Source organism: Staurois parvus, unplaced genomic scaffold (assembly GCF_062004578.1).
Source record: "Staurois parvus isolate SC_StPar_1 unplaced genomic scaffold, SC_StPar_1.0 ptg000743l, whole genome shotgun sequence".
NCBI classification, from domain to species: Eukaryota; Metazoa; Chordata; class Amphibia; order Anura; family Ranidae; genus Staurois; species Staurois parvus.
In genome coordinates, this window is record NW_028318539.1 from 121,519 (window position 1) to 141,812 (window position 20,294).

The 20,294-nt window shown below is 38.2% G+C and overlaps 1 protein-coding gene across 2 annotated transcripts in view; it reads right to left on the reverse strand.

Moving 5' to 3' along the window:
• Positions 1–1,384: 1,384 nt before the first annotated feature.
• The window catches only part of LOC149445200 (tolloid-like protein 1), a 204,234-nt gene continuing 185,324 nt past the window's right edge, over positions 1,385–20,294 (reverse strand). The window contains exons 17-22 of one of the 2 annotated variants that reach the window (XM_089654091.1): positions 17,316–17,438; positions 13,937–14,062; positions 11,213–11,340; positions 7,956–8,169; positions 5,417–5,667; positions 1,385–3,525 (exon numbers count right to left, since the gene is read on the reverse strand). In XM_089654091.1, coding sequence (XP_089510217.1) covers positions 3,394–3,525; positions 5,417–5,667; positions 7,956–8,169; positions 11,213–11,340; positions 13,937–14,062; positions 17,316–17,438 — 974 coding nt within the window. In that variant the 3' untranslated portion in view covers positions 1,385–3,393. The remainder of the gene's footprint in view (positions 3,526–5,416; positions 5,668–7,955; positions 8,170–11,212; positions 11,341–13,936; positions 14,063–17,315; positions 17,439–20,294) is intronic. The other variant, XM_089654090.1, reaches the window with a different exon arrangement.

A 20,294-nucleotide genomic window follows, 5' to 3' on the forward strand; every position in this document is an offset into this window, starting at 1 on the left:
AATATATATGTGAGATAACAATAAGTGGTCTTGCCATGTAAGAACACCTAATAAAGAGAAAAATAGCTAGATCAGGGTTTGATCTAGGTCAGTGTCAGGGTTAGGGTCAAAAGTCAGGGTCAGTGTATTTTAGGTATGATTTTAAAAAAAGCATTCTTTGATTTAGTACCAGCATCAATGTGTTTTAGGTAGGATAAAAAAGCAAAACGTGTACTATTTTTGGGTCCTTTTATGGACACAGACAACAAATAACAAATCATGTGTAATCACTTGAATCGTCAATATTTTGGATTATTCTTTTATATATTTTTTCTGTTTTTGCCAGTATTCCTTTGATTAAAAAAAAACAAACAAAACTGAGACATACATTACATTTACCACCAATTGAAAGCCTGGTTTGTCCTGAAAACAACAATGTATATATTAGCTGGATACACTAAGGGCCAGTACACACTGACTTGTGCTAAAATGCATATACATTTCAATCATTTTTAGCTGCGTTTTAAAGCACGCTAACATTCACTAACATACATTTTGTAACATTTTGTATTTCAGTGCAATGCAATGCAATGTTATGGTGTGAATGGGACGCATTGGAAATTATTTTTTTTCAGATGTTCTTCTGTTGATCAGCATTTTACAGCTGCGCTAAAATGCACTGGTGTGAACTGGCCCTATGGCCGGGTACACACAGGCCAAATATTGCGCAAAATTAGTCGGTACAGTAGAAATTGGATGACTTTCAGCCCATGTGCACAGCTGCCTGTCCGACAGAGTAAGCTGGAGAACCAGCATCTGGCCGGCATCCAATCAGCGCTTGCAGCCTATCGCTGCGAGCACTGACCAGTGTGTCCCTGCGAGGGAGAGGTCCCCCTCTCAGAACACAACAGCTCATTGCTTGTGTTAGTACAGCAATTTGTCATTTTCTTTTTTAACAAAAAAAAACCTCAAACTTTTAGTGTGTACCAGGCTTTTGTAGCTGCAATAATATGTACAGATTAACTAATGCATGCCAAAGTTGCAGAACTGTGTTCAGGCATTATGATTTGTTTTTACCCTTCAACATGAATGGGTTAAAGAGTGCTTGAATTAATTTACAAGACAGGTAACCAGAAGCATTCTCTTCCCAGAGTAATAACAATGCACTAAGCTCTTTAAGATTATTCAGAAAATTGATGGATGCTTGTCTTCAAAGAGGTCCTAAGGATATTACTAAGATCATGTGACAATTTATTACATAACTAAGTGACATTAGAAAGAGTGCCTATTTAGGAAAATATGACAGCTCATGACAGCTGTTTTAATTCAAAATAATAGTGCAATTAAATGCATCTAGGTGACAGGTGCTTGATGCCAATATATATATATAACCACATACATCAAATGGTATCAAAACAAGAATTCTATTTAATAAAACAAACTCAGTTTCAATTGCAATCCCATTATCTTTAAATAAACTCATATTTTACTGAATTGTACAACTTTAAACAAAAGTTGCTACTGTCAAAAAAAAAAAAAAAGTTTCAAAGAATTTGGCACATAACTGAACAATTTAACTGGTCAACCATACAAGATTTTCCATACATCAGGAACATTTACATTCATACAAACTGACATTTGCAGATATATCATCATTGCAAGCGCTGTACAGGGTCTACAAGCACATAACAGTTCAGAAAAAATACACATTACACCTATGAAGAAAGCATTATACTTACAGTATATGCTACGACTAAGTTTACAATGTTCTTAAAGATCTTTTGTAACATATAATTAAAATGTTAAAGTTGTCAAATGACGTATCAAATTACAGATGTATCTACAAGAAGATCTGTTTGATCATGTGCAAGAATTCTAAGGCAACAATTGTTGTTGAACAGGACACAGAGCTGAAGAAAAATGATTTTGTCATACATGTGCTTAGACTTCAGCACTAAGATACAGAAGGGCTTGTGAAACATTCATATTTCCACCTTGATTGGCTCGTTTATCTTTTCATCAATGTCACTTTGTGGCTTCTTAATGGATATAGCACCATTGTAGAAAGTTCTTCCAATAACAATTCATATATAAGCAGAATCATTTGTATTTGTAATCGTTAGGGTCAAACAGGCTCCTTTTAGCAAATACTACTTACTTCTGCATTTAATAGAATTTAAATGACAGTCTACTTTTTCTATTCACAAAGTAGCAGCCATTATACATATTGATTTTGTAAGGTGGAAAGAAAAACTGTTTTGCATTCGCAATTCAGCTGACTGTTCCTGTTTAATTAACTGTTTTTTTTTCCTTTGGAGAATAAGGAATCTGAGAAGTATGACAGATTTGCAAACCAGTAACAGTTCCCTGATTACATCTGGTGCAAAGGAACAGTGCATTACAACGCATGGCATAGTAGACCAGTAAATTGAAAACATCCTTTTCGGAATTGCATTTACATTATGAATGTAATGGAGAGGAGGGAAAATTTACATTCATATAAATGATGGTTACAACGATGGAACAAAACTGTTTCTTGGAAATAAAACAGGCGTCTGTGCAGAAACAAAGAAGCTTTAGGTTCCCAGGTCCTAAGCATCATTGTTTTACTGGATAAATGGAGGAATCCTGACTTGGTTTCAGATCATCTTCTTAAACATCTTCTCATTTTGTATTCCGTATGCCATTTTATTTGCATGATAAGCAGCCTGTCAAGCACAAAAGTCTAATAAATTCTGTGAACACGTAAGTCTATGGCCTGCAGGACCTTTTTCATCTTGTTTTTTTCTTTCCAGGCAATAGTCAGAAGGTATAGCTGTCCTTGGGGTGACTTTCAGTGAGCGGTGCAGATTGATTTTGCAAGAAACATTGACAAATGTCAAGCGAAGTATGAAAGCGCTTACGGGGAAATTCACAAAAACTGACCTACAACGATTTCTACTGAGTATAAATTATTGTAATGACCTTTCTTTTACATATTGAAGTATTTATTTTGATGCTGTGGACTGTCAAAATGTAAAACAGCTCAACATTTTAGGTCAATGCCACCAGATTCAATGACCATTTTCCATTGCTATATTTAACACTTTGCTGGAAAATACAACAGAAAGAAATATTTCACATAATGTTTATTTGTGGTCATTTTGGTGTAAATTTCCTCCATAGCCTCCCTAGCAGCATGCAATACCCTGTGTTCAATGTCAGTAAAGGACATCAGCCTGCCTACTTGTCAATGTCTTTTAGGTGACGACATGGTCCAAACATGATCAGTGCAGTCTTTGCAATGATTCTTCCATTTCTATTTACGATATAAAACATTTGCACTAATAACGTTAGTAAAAAAAATATTTCCTTTCGCAAGTTCACGCAACATATCCTATTATCCCCATTCTTGGGTTACAGAGGACTCCTGTGTTATTTGGTGTGAAGGATATCTTGATACTTTACACTTTTGTATCGTATATGAAATCCCTTCTTGCTGATTGTATCATCAGTGTGAAAATGAATTAGTATCGCATCTCCAGTGGATATAATTTCTTCTGGAGGCTGAAATGAGAAATATATGTAAACATTTAAAAAAAATATCCATAACCATATCTGCCTCAACTATAAAATGTTAAAGTTATTAAAATTAAATCTGAACACCAAACAAGCAGCTAAATACATACAATATATTGGAATGGTTTTACCCCCCCCCCCCCCCATAGGTTTTCTGGTATCCCAGTGTAATGAACTAGGTATCTCTGACAGAAAGTATAAACAGGTCGCTTTCCATCAGTTTAGCAGCACAGCTTTGTCAAAGAACATATTCCCCCAGTCTGTTGACTTATAATACAATAAAGGTGGAACAGGACACTCATGAGTAATTGTACAAACAAATGCCAACCATCCCAACCTATACCTGGCCCTTGCAGCAAGGAGCACATGGAAGGCCGACGCATGACAAAAAACAACAAACGAATTACCAGCTCACTTACCAGCCAGCCTGCAACAAATCAAATTACCCTGTCTAACAGTTCACATTAAAACAAGGGTTTGAATTTGTACACATTTGCAAATGTATGCGTAAGCTGCAGAGGTCCCCCCCCCGCCAGTGTACTGCAGTCCTAACTATACATTTTGAGAGTCTTCAAAGTTGGAGCACATATACAATATGTCTGGAGTGAGCTCACCCCTCGTTAAAGGTATAAGGATGCACTGGACACCCAGCAATAGCACAAGGGCAGAGAAGGTATCCCATGTGTCCCCTCACCAATTCACCAAACTAAGCCCTTTGTTTTAACCGTGTTCGACAGGGTGATTCAGTTTGTTGTGCACTGGCTGGTAGTGAACCAGAAACTTTTTTTTTTTTTTACGTGTTGTCCTTCCATGTGCTCTGTGTGCCATAGCTGCAAAGGTGAGTTATAGGTTGGGGTGGTTACCATTTGTTTGTACTGTTGGTGAATTGGTGAGGGGACACATTGGATACAATTGCTGCCATTGTGCTGTTGCTGGGTGTTTAGTGTGGACAGAGACATAAGAGGAGCTGCAAAAACATGTCATGAACCCCTCTTCTACATAAATAACAGTTATCATACAGTACTTTATCCACCTACTTTTTTCTGGCTAGTGTCTGGCCAGAGTATTGTCTCAGCAAGCACTTCAGCAAATAACTGTCTACATGGTTCTATATATTACTCTAGTCTAGCCCATTAATGCAAGGAACCATTCAATGTCATTACTGGCTTCAGATGTATCATTTAGAGGGAGTCCATCCCTCAAAATCTTGACATCATCCTGGTAACGTTATAAAGGGGCCTTGGCAATTAGTAAAAAGGAGTATGGAATAGGAGTAAATATCTAGCCATTTAATGGTTGACTAAAAGATACTCTTTGAAGCACCAGTGCAGGAGCATATACAGTATGACCACTGTATGCTAGTGCTAGTCCATTCAAAAGCTAATATGTAAAGAATAATATGTAAGATACAATGGACTGAAGGTTCTGAGTTTTGATCTACAGTCACCCAGATAAAAGGCCCTCAGAGATCTATAAAAATTAGAGAGAACATGGTTTTTCAAATGCAAAGTCTTTTATATAATTTTCCAGTGAATTTCAAAAAATTAGAACTAGAAGCCGATTGGTTGCTATATCAACAATAGAAACATATTCTCTCTGGACTCTTCCATGTGGCCACACTACATAGATCTTCAGTGCTAATAAGGGGAATTAATCAACAAGCCATCACTGTTAAGGATTTATTGTATTGCCAAAAGCAACAGAGAATACAAACCCGAATCAAGCATATAAAACATTATTGATTAGTGCTTGAGAGGTGGTGAGACAGCCATTTCCTTTATTTTGTACACTTTTCCTGACACTTATACTAATGAAATGCATGAGAAAATAGGGTTTTGCTCCAAATAAATGACAGATGAATCGCCGAATATGCTCTTACCCCTGATCCACAGTAACGACCCAGTCTCATTGCTGACGTGTCATGGCCATCGAACAGCTCCATGTAATCATAGCCACAGTCTGCTTCCTCCTCCACCTCAAATGTTGGAAAGCTTAGCTCAACACGAAGACCTCTTTCAGATACTAACAACCACTCACAATCTGTTTGGACAGGGTAGTTGTTGTCACCAAACTGGGCATGGGAGAACAGGTCTCTGGGCTTTGTTTCTGATTTCAGTCTGCCGCCACACTCTGATGAAAAGAAATAGATCCTACATGAATGTATTTTCAACTAGATAGAATTGACATAGTGATCACATCTTTAAGAACCATGCTAATTTTTTCACGATCCTTTAGTGAGGACCTTGGCTTGAAAGTCAAAAAACACTGGTTGTACTAAACTCTCAAAGAGAAGAATGTTTAGAACATATCTCTAATATAGGGCATCATGTTGAGGAACATTTTGGTGGGCAAGAACATGTTAAAGCCTAACTCCAGCTAAAAATCATTTTGGATTGTATAGAGAAGAGCTCAAATTTCAATCAGGTTTTTTTCCTGGCTTTGACCTCATTGGGAAGATTTTTCCTTAGGTCCTCTGCGGATTGTCACTTGCAAAGGGTAGTGCAGACAGCAAAAAAACACTTTGCAGCTCTAACCCTACCTGTGCCTTGTCTGTGTCCTTTTTGGAGAGATTTTCCCTTCCACTCCTGACAGGAATGAAGGGAAGTCTCCCCAAAAGAAACAGATGGCAAAAAAACCCAATATAGGCTCTAACAGTCCCTGCTCTGTTTAAAACAACATTTTGGCTTTGAGTTTATAATGTAACGTACATAATCGCTGGCCAGATTTTTTTATTGTGATTTTTGGGACAGGAAGTTCCTTGAGTTCTTAAACTTGTGATGTGAAATGACTAATCCTTCTGTTGGTCCTAGTGATAGGATTAAAATTTCAAACCTCAACAGTTATTTAAAATTCACTTTAGTTTAAATAATTGGATAGAAAATTGGATAGCATATTCTATTTGCTGGGTGTATTCTGACTGTCACTTCTTTTGTGGTCACAGAGAGAATAATTTTTGACGTTAAGCTTTAAATAAAATGCACCATGGACATTGTATATGTAACATCTACAAGTAAATAAATAAAGTATACTTAGCTAGCAGAAGTGTACAAATACTTTGAGAGGTAAATAAATGACTCACCGTAGATCTATTAATAGGAGTTGGAGGATTCAAATAGACTGAAAAAGCTATTTACCCACTAGATGTCAGTGTAATGCAATTTTTGTGGCCACAATTACTAACCAGGCAAGGTGAATGTTACCAGAATGGCAGTGTTTATTGTCTGTTTTACTTAATAATGCTTACCCAGAGATTCCAATATTTATATCAGAATTGAAGTGCGGATACTAAAGAATTGCTTAAAATGTATCACTGGTTTACTGCTATTTTAAAGGCTGGTATTTTTTTGGCCATTTATTTTTTATTTGCTCTGAGGCATCAGAACCCCTTAAACAGATGGAGAAAATCAGCCTTTTGAACCCTTTTGGCATAACTCATATTGTAAGCTACTGCATGGAAATAATCACCTTAATAAATAACATTTATTACACCTCTAGCTCAGAAGCAGCTACTGTGGACAGGTCAAATCAAAGCTGCTGCCATTGGCAGTAGCATGGACATAGCGGAATATTGGGACTATACGATATGACCACTCTACAGTCAGCACACGACAGACATAAATAATTATTATCTTAGTGCGCTGCATTATAATATTAAAATAATCACACTCATACTTATTTTTAATTGATTGTTTAGCAGGTTTTTTTGTTAAAGAAAAAATGTGATAGCTGAAAAGAGTAATATATACTGTATATCCAGTGGCATTATAAGGGGGGGTTTGTGGTCTGCACCAGGTGCAGACTTGCTGGGGAGCTGTGGCTGCCTGCCATTCCTTTTTTTTTTGTAGCGTTATGATGTACTGCTCATATGACAGAGTTGAAAAAAGGATTTCCCATCACTCTGAGCTACCACTGCATATAGTACTCTAGTGAGTTAGTTTAGGGAGGTGGGTGCCTGTACTGAGGGTTCTGCCCTGGGATGTGGGGGAGGGAAATGGGGGTTGTCTGTACTGAGGTGTCTGTACAGGTAGAGATGGGGGGAAGCTGTACTGAGGGGTCAGTCTGGGGGGGATTTAGTCATGTTAAGGGAGTCAGTCTGTATTGAGAGATTTGTGCTGGGGGAGGGTGTCTGTACTCAGAAATTTGTACTGGGGGGAGAACTCCACCTATACTGAGGGGTCTGTGTTGGGGGGGGGGGGGGATCTTTCTGTGCTGAGTAGTCTATGCTAGGGGGATCAGTCTGTGTTGGGGGGAGCCTTTGCTGAGGGGTTTGTGTTCGTGGAGGGGGGTGCATCTGTACTGAGGGGTAAATGCTTGGAGGGTCAGTCTGTGCTTGACCATGTACACGATGCGGTGAATCTTCCCAGAATTATTATATTTATTCAGGGGCAGCAAACTAAATTAATTAATATTTCACTGACCTGTGGAATGAGTGGCTTGAAATCCTTTCCTTTGTACTGATGCATCAGACACAAAACGAAGAAACATCTTATTTCCTGTAGCAATTAAAGGCTCTGGAATTTTGTTACCACATAATCTTCCCAAGATGGATGACTTGTCCGTTTCACCATCAAAAACTTCTAGGTGGTCATATGCACATTCCTGATGCTGCTCAATCTCAAATTCACTGAATGCCTAGCGTGAAAGTAGATTACATAATATAAGATATAGCCTTATGTTTGTACAGCTGAGAGGCTTAATGAAATATCCTGTGTCACCATAAGCATAAAATTTGATCTGACAACGTATTCATGAATTGAGCTACAACACAAACTGCATAGTGCACAGGGTTTTCCTATGGATCAAATCTTAAAAAATGTTAACAAGCACGACCGGATTTAGTACATGCCAGATGGACATTTTTTTCAAGTGCTTCACTGCTTTGGGTGTTCTAGGTAGCCAGGCTAAAGGATTTAGGTTTAAATAAACAAAAACAATATTATATTTTTTTATCCAGTCCGCCAAGATGCATGTATTATTTTAACCAGCTAATTTACAATTTACTTACCTAAATGAATACTTAACTTTCAAAATTCTGTATAAATCAGTATTCTATCTCCACCTCAAATAGCTTAATTTTCTGACTATCGCTAGAAATTTCACATTTACTGTTAATCAGAATCGAAATGTGAGGAGCCCATAATGTTGGTGAATTACCCCCTTACATTGATAATATATAAATACCAATATAGTGCTGCGCTTATACTATTCTACACTAATAGGATCATGTTATTACCCAAGACATAAAAGAAAAATAGTAGCAATCAATCAAACTGAAATACATGCACATATATAAAATATCCTTTAAAAAATGTCCGTGTAATGAAGTCCCATATATCTTCCAGTGCTTCAAAGCTTAACATTTCTTCTTAATCACATTAGAGACATTCACCAACAAGTGAGCTTCTACTGCATTAAAATTGTGATTTCCCCCACTGGATGTGCTCCCACCTGAATACCTCTGATCTTTTTGAGGGAAGGGAATATGATGTCATGGCGCTCCAGGAGTAGGCGTGAGTAGTAACTATACCGTTCTGAATCCCGATATGCACGATTGTCTGCTCTGTTGTTTTTAAGCATGATATGTGTGGTGCGCTGTAAGCACCTTTTTAATGTGAGTTAATCTCCTATGGTTTGGGATAAATAAACTATGTGGGTATTTTCTGTCCTCCCCCTTATGTAATCTGGTTGTATTGAATAAGGGAAGAGGCACAGAACCTTAGCAGAATATGAAATAGAGGAGAAGAGAGATTGGAGTTTGTCTGGGAGCAATGCATCGGGTCCCTGCGGGACACAAAAAGCACTGGAAGATGTATGGGACTTCATTACACGGACATTTTTATTAAGAATATTTTATATATGTGCATGTATTTCACTTTGATTGATTGTTGGATTTATTTCTCTTTAATGTATTGGGTAATAACATTACGCTATTAGTGTAGAATTAGTAGTATGAGCGCACCACTATATTGATATTTACTTTAGCACATAAATTCATGGGATTGTGTTTGGTGCTAGCAGCAATTAATTAGATACAATTGCATAGCAGCTCACAAGGTTTTTCACATACATTGATAACATATAGTTTCTGATAATAAAAACATGGACAATTTATCTCAAAAACAGCTGCTCTCTGCACACTAGGCCTTGTATAACAAAGAGTGTGAATGAAAATTGTTTTTTTTCGCATGTAACAAGCAATAAGATTCTTCCTTATATTCTACTAGGGAAATATTTACTGTAATGGGCAACTTAAGCTGACCATAGACGATTCACACCATATATGAATGTATCCAAATTGATTGATCGATCAACTTGAGTACAACCAGGCTGCTGGATTTTACATGCGCTTATCACTAGCGACTGTTATAGCCACTAGCAATAATCCCTGTCTTTCCCAGCAGGGACGGCTTTTCCCATGTCCCCACTGAGAGAACACAATGGCTCGGTGGGAGGGATTCCCCCATCAACACTGACTGTGGTCCCAGGAAAGAAATTTGCACTGTCTATGGCCTACCTAACACTGTTCTTTCATTTGATAATTTGATAAGTAAGGATTATTGTTTCATTTCTTACTGTGTTAACTAAATGCAAGCGTTGACAACTGAATGCTAAATCCTTTTATAGCTCATTATTATATTGTATACCACATACTTTACCAATAGACAAAACACAGCATACGTCTGACACCATTATCCTCTAGTATATCTTACAGAAACGGCCTTATTAAGGAGGAACAAACCAAAATGGTTACATCTGAAGATCACCAAGAATTTCAGTCATGGTAAAAGAACTGATACTTTGAAGATCTGGTAAGCCATATATTTTTAGCAAAATGGATAGCCTGTAGCTCTCCCCTTAGATCACTCAATGGCTACCCATGCATGTAAGATTGTCTGTGAATTTTTTTTTTGCTGACACTTACAACAGACGTTCAGCAGAGCCATTAGCCACAGCAGAGATTGTGAACTGGTTGGTTACCTAAACCTTTGCAGGCCCAACATGGAAGCTAGAACTTTGATGATGAGTCTGACAGAGACATGTTGTCTTGAAGGTGGGGGGGGGGACCATTCAACACTGTTCCACCAAGAGAAACACTCTTCCCATAAGTCTATGATAACAGTCTCCAATCAGTCTAAAACTTTATACTGTGTGTGTATGTACATTGTACCCACATCATTTCCATCACCTTCATCCCATGTCCAGAATGGTACCGAATGTTGAGAAATTAAAAATTAGCCTTAGACAGCAACCCTATCAAAAAACTTTAAAATTCTGCTTTGATGAAATGTGTGATTTGTGACCAATTGACATGAATATGGCCGAGCAAATTTTGATTGGTACATAGATTTGTTATGCCTAGAATTTCTTAGGTAGATACTTGATCATGTGCGTGAATGATAAAATTCAAGCAGGGGTCGAGTCCTTTTTGTATCTATCATCTTAGGTGATTTTCAGTGAGATATCTCACCTTGTGTTCCAGCAATAACTCTGCTGTTTGTTCTGCTGTGCAAAACTAGAAGACCACATTACAGGTATTTATTAAAAGAAAAAAAGGAACAGAGAAAGAAAGGCAGCTTTGTAATCAATTTTACTGTGTCATGCCTTTTACCACAATTTTATATTTTCACAGTAGTATTCCTAGCCTTAAATAAGGTGAACACATACAAGTACTTACTAGCTTAACTCTATGACCTGGAGTGGCACTTATTTCCCAAGTACATTCCTTACGACTTGGATACTTGTCTGGCCAGTTGGGGCTTGTTATAAATCCATTCGGACTATGAATTCTATGTTCACATTCAGCTGTGTAAGATAAGAAATGATTTAATTTACAGTAAATTTCAATTCACAGAAAAGTTAGTCAAGATATTAGGCAGGGGAGATGTATATTATTAAAATGTTAATGAAGGTGTACACAATATTTTAATCACAGTAAAGGCATTGGTATGTCTATACTATCCAAACAGCCTGTAAATCATATTTTTGGTTCACTTATATTGTAAGTGGCTTGTCTTTTATTGCTCAGATGCTATATAAACTTTTTATGCTTAAAGATGAATTCCAGGTATGGTATATTTTTACATACTGTGGTTACATTGGTCCAGTTTGGGCCAATATGAGCATGTATATACCATACCTGGCCAATGCCCCTGAAAGCTGGAAATCACGGACGTAGACACTGCTTCCCCGAGGATCTCCACTAGCTTTTGAGTCCTGTGCTGAGCACCAGGCCTGATACATTGTGAACACAGGAGTTTCGTCACTGCATGGGTGCCATTCTCGTGAATGCTTTTTATTTTCGGAATAAATGCAAAGCATTCTCTGATTGGACAAGGGGGAGAGTGTCAAGGTCCTACCTTTTCCCAGAGGTTATGTTACTCCATGTGCTGGCATCCATCTTGGATTTCTGCTGAGCATGATGGGAATCTTTTATGCCTTCAGGTCTCTGAGGTCCATCCCCCAGAGGGGTGTGGCTGAGTACATATAAGCCTGGGATCTGCACATGCTCTTTGCACTTGTGTCTTGGTCTTGCTACAGCTCTGTGTATACGCTCGTGACTCTTCTGGTATTCTGACTCAGCTTGTGACTAAGACCATTCTCTGTGTTTCCCTTTGATCTGACCTTCCGTTGCTGAACCCGGCCCGTGACCTGTGATTCTCTGTCTACTGTTCTGTACTGTTTTGTCCCGTTGTTGTTGACCCGGCTTGTCTGACTACGCTATTGTCATTCTCACCAGCTACACGCCTTTGGCGGCGGCCATTACCGCAGCCGGGGTGTCTCGGGGGCCGCGACCTGGTTCCTAGCTGCGTCAAGTCCATCCCCACCATCAGGGGCCCTGGTGAAGGGCAGCCTGGGACTTAGACTCCGCGCCCTGAGGGACTTCGGTCTGTTGGTGGTGGTTGTCGTCAGCCAGTGCATTACCCTGCCACTAGGCCTACCTGTCCGTTCCACAGCCCTGCCCTGACAGAGAGTGTGACATCACCACCCCGCCTCATCACCTTGACCAATCAGAGATGTCTTTGCATTTATCCAGAAAATGCAACGCATTCTCTGAATGGTATCTGTGCTGAGTGGTCCACCTCCTGTATTCAGAATGCATCAGGCTGGCATCTCAGTACTCAGCACAATACCTGGAATTACCTTGAGTAGTGATGTCTACTTCAGAGATTTCCAGCTTCCAGGTGTAGTATATGCATAGCTATACTATGTAAAATATACCATGCCTGGAATTCTTTAAATGTTCAAGCTCACTTGTATTTTGTAGAACAGTTCTGGTTGATGGTGTAGCACAATATTTCCCAAATTTAAATATTTACTACTTTGTCATTTCCAGGTGCCACTTGTAAACCTGCTGTTCAGATATTTGGGCCAGGGTCTTGGCTCTTTGCAAGGGAATTTTCCCCAGAGCTTAGTAAATAAATTGAAGCTCTGCTGACTTCCTTAATCCCATTATGTCCAAGCAAAGATGTTTTTTTAATTGCATGTGATTGGGTGTTCTTTTCAAAGCAAAGTCTCACCACATTTAGTAAGGTCCAGGGAAAATGTCCTTGCTAAATGCAACTTCTCTTGCATAGTGAACAATTTGTTTGCCTTTAGTAAACAAACACCATATTCCCCAGAGTACTCTGGGTTTTATAAAAAGAGTACAGCAGTGTTTCTTGCCTTTCAGGCAGGATATCTGTAACTAAAACTTTGCACAGAGCTGTCAGAGAGGACACAGAGAGAACAGAATACAATATTGTGTAAATTACCTCTTGAGTGTTTAAGCTTTACAACAACAGGTTTTTACCAACAGAAGGTGTAAACTAAAAAACATGGTATAAAGAGCTTTGAGCTCCACCTGCTGGCTGCATATAAATATACAAGATAATAATTTGTAATATTTAATATCTATCCAATTAAACAATGCATATATATATATATATATATATATATATATATATATATATATATATTTATCAAATTCAGCCATAATCAGAGTACTTTAATTTGCCAGGCAGAAGAAGGGACATATTTAAACACATTGTAGACCAGAAGTGTCCAGAACCTCATCTAGGTGCTACTCTCTGCCATGTACCATCAGGATGAAAATGTGTACCATCAGTGATCAATGGATCAAAATTTGTAAAAAAAAGAAAAAAAAACATTGCGAGGAAACACTGGTGTATTTTATTCCCTTTGCTGCACTATAGTTAAATAGAAGCTGTTTATTTTCATTTTAAAATGCTAATCCAAATATTTTTAACTCCAGAGCAATCTGTAGATACCTACTATGCTATTCACTGACTTTTAGCAAATTAATTGCTTTGCTTACAGCACTCTAATGTAAAGAAAACGTTTAGTTCTCTTTACTGGTGTACACAATTTAGCATTGCAATGGTTTCCTTGGGACTCCTACCTTCTTTACAATCATGCTTGTTCTCATGGAGTACAAATCCATTGCGGCACTGGCAAACATAGCTGCCAATTGTGTTGATGCATTCATGTTGGCAACCTCCATTTTCTTTTGAACATTCATCTTTGTCTGTTTGTGAGAAAAAAGTGTTGTTACCCCTTTGAAAAACAGCACATTATGTGGCACCAAAATTACCAAAATTACTGGTAAATCAAGCAAAGCATATCATGCAAAACCATGTTAGCCTGTAACCTTGTACACATATGACTCTGCAGGTAACATAAATATTTGTTTATTATCATGAATTAATTTGTTCCATTTTAATGCATTTTCAAAAATGATCAGATTTTAATATATATTATTTAGAAAACTGAAGCTAAACTTAAACGCTGTTGATGTTTCTACAGATTAGGAAAATACAAGGTTGCAGGTAACATGTTTTTTTATTTAAAGATTAGCATAGTTGTACAGCCCTGAAGAACAATATAATAAATCCTACTAAATCAGTTTATACATTCGGGATCAATTCATAAATTTAAAAGTTATTAATATGTAAAAAGGAGATGGCTATAGACCAGTTTACTAGGAAAATTAATTAATATTAAATATGCATACTGCCACCATTAGATCTAAAGTAAAGATGAGAAGATGGAGAGCAATTTTCAGAAGGTCAACAGTGTTTTTGCATAAAGAAGGATTCTTAACAGCAGCCATTCCAGAGAGAGGCATCCACTAAAATAGGAATGTGTCAGATGTCATTATCCAGCAGACCTGGTCAGAGCTTCAGATCTGAACTGACAGATTGGTCTTGACATATACAGAAAAAGCTATGTCATGGCAATGCATAATGCAAATGAATAGCAATTAATTAGAGACGACACAAGGCAATGCTTAAAAGTTTTATCTTGTGTGTCATCCTTTTAAGGGCTTATTAGTCATCATTGTTCCTGAAGGGAGTTGTCATTTAATATGTTCAAAATTAAGTTTTTTAAAAAACGTTTTTATATGTTTTTCACAGTTAAAAAGACGTTTCATCTTTTATTCTTCCTCTATTTTTTTATTACAATTTCACAGGCATTAAGGTGGCATTAATGCTTTGCAAGTTCAAATAGCTCTGAAAAAAACAAGTTCCTTACCACCTTAACCTTTTCTAGTAGATACACAGATAAACATAGGTAGATACATAAAATATTGAGCAGAAAGCTTAAGGCCTCATGCACAGCAGCATTTTGGCAAAAAAATGCCTGACGCTTATAAAGATATCTAACGCTTTTACAAGTGTTTAGGTGTGTTTAGAAGCATCAGGCACTTGGGCATTAATTCATTTCAATGGCCAGAATAAATAATTATTAATAATAAATTATTATTATTTTTATTATTATTATTAATAATAAATAATTTATTCTGGCCATTGAAATGAACGAACACTCAAGCGCTAAACGCACTTAGGCTTGTTTTGCCACGTTTACACGCATCAAGTGTTTTTTTCTGCCAAAACGCTGATGCTCCTCCACGCACCGGCCCTGGGTTTTTTTTCTCCTGTTGGTAAACACTACAGCTAATAAAAGCTTCTAAAAGTCTACATAGGATAACATGGAGAGCTGTTTAGAAGCAGTAAAAAAAAGCCTGACACCCCTAAAAGTGGCCCCAAAAATGCCCTGTGTGCATGAGGCCTAAATGTACAGTTGTTGCTATTGTTAGGAGTTTAATTGCTCCCCAGCACCTGCACAGACTCCTCACTCCTGGCAGTAAGCTCCATAGAAGGACCACTGCTCATGTTCAGAAGTACAGCTCTGCAATCAGGCAATCAGCAGGGCCCATGGGCTTTGTGGCTTTGATAGATCTAAACAGACAGGCAGCATTTCAGACTGCTGCAGAGAGACCATTGCTTCCACAAGTTTTTGTTTTCAAAAACGTTAGTGAGGCTTTATTAACACAGCCCATGGCTTATTATTAAAAAGGTACACTTGATCAAACTTGATAGTTCTCAATAATGACATGTAATGTCAGTTGGGCATAGTTTTGTGGTTTTGTTTACACATTTTAACAATATTGTCATTGGCATGACATAAAAATCAATTCTATCTATAATGTACAGTATGCCCTTGACCATGAGACTTAAGTTTTTTGCCCATTGACTTTTCCTAACTGCCATGTACTTATACCAGCCAGGGTTAATGGACACATTTAAGAATATGAAGAACATGTACTTAAACTGACAAAAATAGAAAAAAAAATTAAAAAAAGGTGGTGTGTCCATATATATTTTGGGATTCACTGAACCACTGCCTATGCTGTCTTGTTCTAATTAAATATTTACTAATAAACTATCAAAAAGCATTTAAGGGATCCGCCTAAATAAAGCTACATTTGCATTAACAATGGCATTTGACTTAACCTTGCACTGTTTCAGATACCTCAAATTTAGCTCTGTTATAATGTAATTACATGGTAATAACATTACTGATTATGAAATAAATGTAAAAAAGAATATCCAGCAAAGGAAAGAAATAGGATATAGAACACTCCATAGGTATTTCTGAAATTCCTAAGATTTCTATTTTACCATGTACTAAAACAAAGGGAACACAGTAAACACTAAGAGCTCAACCTATTGATTCAGAAGGCCAGTATTTTAAACTTTTAATAAAAGTGTACTATTTTCCTATAGTGACCACAGACTAGGTAAGCAATAGCTTTAAGCTGGGCACACACGGGCCAAAAATCATCTGAAAATGGTCAGTTGGACAGGAACCAGCCGACTTTCCACCCATGTGTACAGCTCGCTTTCATACAGAGCATGCTGGAAAACCAGCATTTTATCAGCACTGGCAGCCAATGGCTGCAAGCGCTGATCAATGTGTTCACACACATTGTGCTGAACACAATAGTTTAGCAGGGGAGATTGCCGCACTAACATCACTTAGTAAGCATGGCAACCACTCATTTTTTTTTCGTTCAGCCCACTGGCTTGAATGAAAAAAACCTTCTACGTGTGTACCCAGGCAAACAATACTGTAGTTGCTAGCTTAAGGTTAACCTGAGTCCCCCTATAATTTTTTGTGTAGATGAGCTCCAAAATATTTTGGTCAGAGCTTGATGTCAAGATACAGAAAACGTAGATAATGACATGATCTTAAGGGATGCTTGCTGGAGTAAGTTTAAAATGTGTTAAAAAGTAACAGTCTGAAATTCCCTTGTGGTTAGTTGAAGTTATAAAGTCTTGAAAACAAATGCTTTGGGCATATCTTAACCCCAAGACATTTGTGAGTAAATGAGAAGAAAGCAGTTCCCCAGCTTTCAATGGATGTTTGTTCCCTTAGACCGAAGAAGAAGCAAACATCCTTCCCCCACCACAAATGATCTTACGGGGTGGTCGTACCTCTGATCCCTTCAGAGGCCACCAGTCTGTCAAATATACGTACACGACCTGACGGGATACTTTTTGTCAAGTCCTTGCAAGATTCAAAAATAAAAATTCTCTCTCTGCAGGCAGCTTTCTTGTCTGTGAACAAAAATTTACCAGCAACAGCAAAGAAATGAGTGTGGACAGTAAGCTTGACCCCTCTGCATCATTATCATCACCAAGTGTCCACAGTCTCTAAAAATAATTTAATAAACATGCAGCATTACACAATAAATACTGAGTTACATTGCAATAATTCAGTTATTAATTCTGCATAATAAACTCTATACACTGGAATAATGTTGTATGCTTTGTAATGAAAAGTTTATACATAATGATAATAAATGTGATGAAATATACACACTGCAAAACTGTGGTATGCTATACAAATACAAAATAAATACATAAAAAAAACACATAAGTAATATTCAACATAAAACACATTTATCAATGCATAAAATGTATTCAAACTGAATGAGAGGCAGATTTCCTTCTTTTCACCAAAAGTACAACAATCAATTAGTAAAATGAATGTGCTTATCACAACCATACATTTTTGGCATTACAGCTTGGGAAAGAAAGCAAAGGCTGTGGACTTGAACTTGCAGGCATTTTCTATCTCCCAAAAGCTTTCTTTAACTTGTCAGATAAAAATTCACACTATCATGGAGAGGTGAATGTCCAGACACCTCAAGGTCAGTAGATAGGGGCACTTTACTGCATTGTAGTCTACAATCTTCATATGGCTATAGCCTCCTTTCAACAAACCTGTATTTTGCCCAAGCAGGTATGTGGAACAATGTAACTCACACCCCTCCAGACCATTTGACAGCACTGGTGCTTGTTGACTGGCTGCTCAGACAGCCAACACTTGCAGGTGAGTGTGAAGAGTCTGGTTTGGGAGAGAATGGAAGGTAAGTATATGTAATTGTATGGGTCCAGTATTGACGTAAAGCTGTTAACCAGCATAGACAAAGCACAGGCTAATGTTAACATTATAGAAATGATAGAAATTGCCCAAGACATCAGCATTAGGATTTTGACTTAGGGTATAATAGTGTTTTGGAAACAAGAAAAATACAATGGATCCCTGTTCTTTGGCATGCAACATTCTGTAGAATGCCATAGCTTGACAAGCCTGGCCACTTGTGCAGGATATGAACCAGGGCACCAAGTTTAATTTGTACTCATTACCTGCAGACTTTAAATCCACAGACCCAATGATTCTCTGAATCTAACATACACACTCCATTACCTACTGTGTCTAAAGCCCCCAACTCTCAGAGCTTCTTATCTGCACTTATCTACACTATTAACTTCTAGAACTCCCTCCACCTTTACCATAAGAACTGCTGTAACTGCTCAAGATGATAATAAAGGAAAGCATATTTGGATAAGGCTATATATATTAACCTCAACCTTTGTTGCTGTTCTCCCTGTATCACAGGTTCTATCACTTCCCTTTATATTCTGCTAACAAATGTAACTGGATGAGTGAAGAAAAGCATATCTACTGTATAAAGGGTGTTATTTATACAGATAATTGTACAGCTAGTGGTAGTTTGGTAACATTCAGCTTGATTTTTCTTTAAACACTTACCATCCACCCTACAGCAGATTTACTGCTACAGGGCATATGTTCTATGCAAAATCACGTATATAAACGTGATTTTGTACATCCACCATAGGGGGCGCCGCTGTGCTGTGATTGGACACAGGAAACACAGGAGATCACCGAGGAGACTGACAGAACACAGCTCTGCTTATGTAAACAAAGCAGAGCTAGGTAGCGGTACCATGTACCCCATACTCATTCACATGGGAGGGGGTCAGGATCTGGGGGCCCCCTTGCTAAAGGGGGCTTTAAGATTCTGATAAGCCCCCTGCCCGCAGACCCTCACAACCACAGCCCATGGGTGTGGGGAAGAGGCCCTTATCCCCATCAACATGGAGACAAGGTGCTTTGGGGGGGTGGAGCTCCCCACCCCCCAAAGCACCCCCCCATGTTGAGGGCATATGGCCTGGTATGGTTCAGGAGGGGGGGCGCTCCCGCTTGCTTGCTCCCCCCTTTCCAGACCTGCCGGGCTGCATGCACGGATAAGGGTCTGGTATGGATCTTGGGGGGGACCCCACGCCATTATTTTTAAAATTTTGGCATGGGGGTTCCCCTCTATACCCAAACCAGATCCGAAGGGCTTGGTATGGATGGAGGGAGGACCCCACACCGGTTTGTTCTATTATTTTTTACTTTCTGGCAATTGTTTTTTTTTTACATTCAGCTGTCAGTGGGGAACCCTGCTGACAGCTGATGACTAAAAACTCACCCCCCCCATTTTGAGGGCATGTGGCCTGATATGGTTCAGGGGGGGGGGGGGGACTCGCTCGTCCCCTCTCCCCCTTTCCTGACCTGCCGGGCTGCATACAATCCGTTGATATCCGTTTTTCATCCATTTCGGGGGTTTTTGCGGAAGAAAAATAGGGTTTTCTTCCATTTAAAAAAAAACAAGGTGAATGGATGCGGGCATTAATGGATGTAAAGAGATGTTCAACCATTAACATACGCAAGTCCATAGAAATACATGGGGGGCCGTTTTTCATCTGTAAATGGACAAATGAAAAACGGACATATGGAACGCCCGTGTTAAAGAGGCCTTACACTAATAAATAATGTATTACAAATATTCACAGGTGTTACTGGTTTACCTGTAAACCTTTATATCTTTAGGCCATACAATCTGTTCATCTTTAATTTGGTGGGAACATCCTATTCACAAACCACAAAAAATGTTTTAGTTTTGATAAAATATGGTTGAGACTTAACCTAGGCCTCTAAATCTAAGGCATTGGGAAAGATCACTGGGAATGTAAAAATAGCCAGAAACTATGGCAAACAGAAGCTACTGTATATTGCAGATAAAGGTTTATCTGCTGATATATTTAAGTAATATTGTATAG